The sequence below is a fragment of the Nematolebias whitei genome, chromosome 2, assembly GCF_014905685.2.
Source record: "Nematolebias whitei isolate Nwh7 chromosome 2, NemWhi1, whole genome shotgun sequence".
Lineage (NCBI taxonomy): Eukaryota > Metazoa > Chordata > Actinopteri > Cyprinodontiformes > Rivulidae > Nematolebias > Nematolebias whitei.
The window spans coordinates 50,178,957-50,182,466 of NC_056499.1; the positions used below are offsets into that span (position 1 = coordinate 50,178,957).

General features: G+C 38.8%; 1 protein-coding gene across 1 annotated transcript in view; it reads right to left on the minus strand.

The window, feature by feature from the left end:
- LOC119427167 (EMILIN-1) overlaps positions 1-3,510 on the minus strand; it is a 72,851-nt gene that overhangs the window by 68,446 nt on the left and 895 nt on the right. Inside the window, exon 2 of the mRNA XM_037694751.1 lies at positions 306-479. Coding sequence (XP_037550679.1) covers positions 306-479 — 174 coding nt within the window. The remainder of the gene's footprint in view (positions 1-305; positions 480-3,510) is intronic.

Consider the following 3,510-nt stretch of genomic DNA (forward strand, 5'->3'; position numbering starts at 1 on the left):
TTTTTTTTTTTTTTTTTTGCGGACCCCCAAGCACCGGCTCGCAGACTCCAAGGGATCCGGGGACCGCAGTTTGAGAACCACTGCTCTAGAGGTTAACTAATAAATCAAAATAATATATAAATACATACCATTAATGATATGATGCACTTGTCTCTGAAACAATTAGGGCTTTATTGTACACACGGGTTTTATATAAATAATACGTTCTCCTAGCAACAGAAAATAAAGCTGTTTATGTTGTGGTGTTAAATGTACATAAAGCTCTTTGTTTTAAAATGATCAGATTATTAAATAAAATTTGTTACCTGACAAGATAAGCAGGACAACGACACGCTTCTTTCCAACTCCCTCAGGATCTCTTCCTTCAGTGTGTTCAGCCTTTCTCGATCACGTCCTCCTCCAGAAACATCTCCATCCATCTCGCTACCTTTTCCATTCACCAGGTGGTTGTTAATGTTGACCAGGGTTTTATCATGGGCCTGTCAGAATGTAGAATTAACAGCTTCAGTAATGGCTGTGAAAACTTGTTGAATATAAAACTGCATAAAATGTATTTACTCTTTTATAGAGAGTTGGTAAACCATATAGACACATGTTGGACATCTTTAGACATTCTTATACCAAACTCTGGAAAAAACATAGAAACACCTTTTGACATTCATGTTTTTGGCTTTGGAAATCTATAGAAACAGAAACACTGTTGGGTCCCATTGGACATTCTTTATCAGTTTTAGTAAAACTTGGTGCATGTTTGGACACCATTGGGCGTTTAAATTTTTGTTTTTTTGCCAGGTTCTGGTAAACCATGGGGACACTTTGGGACGTCCTTTATTTTAGGTTCTGGTAAACTACTTTTTTTTTTTTTTTACCTCTTTCCTCGTGTTTCCTTTTCCTTATCTAACTAAAATTTAAGGATTCAAGGTTCTTTATTTGTCATTCCACCCCATGTGGTACATGGGGTGGAATGAAATTGTGTACACAGGGTCCCAGTTACATCCAACAATAAAATGTAAAAGAAAAACAGTAATAAGATCTAAGATATGAACTAAGAAAAACATCAACTAAAAATAAACTAAGCACTAATAGCACAAAAACATCACGCCGAACAGCAGCATGAACATGAATCTGTGTGAGCAGATGAGCACGCATGAACACAGCAACATGGAACAGTGAGTGTTCCCATACAGACATCAAAATTCAGCTCTAGTGCTCTTGAGACAGACTGAAGAAGCCTTTGACAAAAACCAGCTAAGTTCAAAGCTAGATATGCTCACAATGGCTGTGAATATTTTGACAAAAAGGTTCTTGTACAGTTGTACTTTGGACTGTTCAAACCTCAAATGGCAGGACTTCACACTTCTGCAGCTCATGTGAGGTAGTTGAGAAACTTGCGAAAAGTCTGGAAACATTTAGGAGACTTCTGTAAGGATACTTTATGCCAATTACTCACAGCCCAGTGAGTTAAGGATATTACTTCCACTGACAACACAATCAACCCCAAAATCTGCATCAAGGCCTAAAATGTTTCTGCAGGGTTAAGGTCTAAAACGGGTACAGGTTAAACTAAAGAATGAGTTCTCAGAGATTTGAGCAAAGTTCAGTTAAATTAATTTTATTTATATAGTGCCAGGTCCCAACAGAAGTCGTCTAAGGGCACTGGACAGAAACATTCACATACATTATAAAAGACAGTTAGTAAAAGTTATCTGTTTAAGGAAGCAGCAGATTGTGTTGAATATTCACTTCATCACAGTCTCCCATCCTGAGCAAGCACAAATGAGATAATGGAAAGGAAAAACTCCTTTTAACAGGAAGAAACCTCCAGCAAAACCAGGCTCAGGACAAGCGGCCATCTGTTTCGACCAGCTGGGTTTAAAAATATCTATTTTTTAATTTACCATTTTCAGGATGTTGTGGTTCTAATAAAATTAACTGAAAGAAACAACTTATGAAGACATTTTGTTTTATGTTTTCTCAATTCATGTTGGAAAACTTATATTCCATTAACAGTTTTAAAGTGCAAACTCCAGCCTTTAAGATTTGAGCTGAGAAAGATCCACAGATAAGAAAAGAAGCAGAACATCTTCAAGAATCTAAAATGAAAGTAGTTTGCCTTGAGTTTGTTTTATTGGGATCACATGAGACAGACTGAACCACCAACTTTATATTGGAAGCTGACAACCCTTTCACTCAGACCTTGAGTGCCTGACTTCATTTTATCCTAAAATAGTCCATCCTTGGGTGTTCCAACCCTAACCAGTGAGTTTTCATAAAAACACTACTTCATCTGCAATATGTTACTAATCTTACTAATCTGCAGCTGAATTTTTTTTTGCAAGATGTTCCATTCTTCATTATTATACCTGAAGAACTACACAAGCAAAGATTCCTTCCTTAGAAAGATAAATTTTACTACCGTAATTTCCCAACTATAAGCCACTACTTTTTTCACTCTTTGAAGCCTGTGGTGTATACAATGCAGCAGCTAATTTATGGATTTTTTTTGTTTTGTGTTGTTCTTGACAAGCTAGGCTAATGAGCTTCATGCCATCAAAACATTTAGCCTCGTTACATTCGGGCGCTCACATAGCTGCCCAATACACATCTCTGTTGAGGGGTGGGTCCTCGTGACTCAATGAGACTACCTGTATAAATAAAGGTAAAAAGAAATCTGACCAATATTATGATATAATATTGGTCCTGGACCAATGAAACGTAATGGGAAGGGGTAATCCCCTTCCTCGTGAGGGAGGACTCCCCTGCATGCACAGAGCAACTTTTGCTCAAGTCTGCCAGTAGATCCTGACAGTCGAGCAGGAAAACAGCATGCGCATGAGGAAGGTGAAGACAGCTATCAATCACTTCCTGGTATATATGTATACAGTATATATATATATATATATATATATATATACATACATATATGTGTATATAAGTCCATCCATCCATCCATTATCTTTACCCGCTTATTCCATTTTGGGTCACGGGGGGTCGCCGGTGCCCATGTCCAGCAATCACTGTGCGAGGGGCGGGGTACACCCTGGACAGATCACAAGTCCATCACAGGGCCACATAGAGACAAACGAGACAAACAACCATTCACTCTCTCACTCACACCTAGGGACAATTTAGAGTTACCAATCAGCCTAACATGCATGTTTTTGGTCTGTGGGAGGAAACCGGAGCACCCGGAAAAAACCCACGCATGCACGGAGAGAACATACAAACTCCACCCAGAAAGGCCTCTGCACCGGGGTTTGAACCAGGTACCTGCTCGCTGAGAGGCAGCAGCTCTACCAGTTGCGCCACCGTGCTGCGGGTGTATATAAGTGTAAATGGTAAATGGACTGTACTTCTATAGCGCCTTTCTATCTTATCGAGATACTCAAAGCGCTTTACACTACAATCTGTGTCCTCATTTATCCATTCATACAGCACTCTACTAGATCTATACAAAGCTAATTGAACAAATCATTCTAAAGAAACTAATCAGAGCTTTATCACATTCAT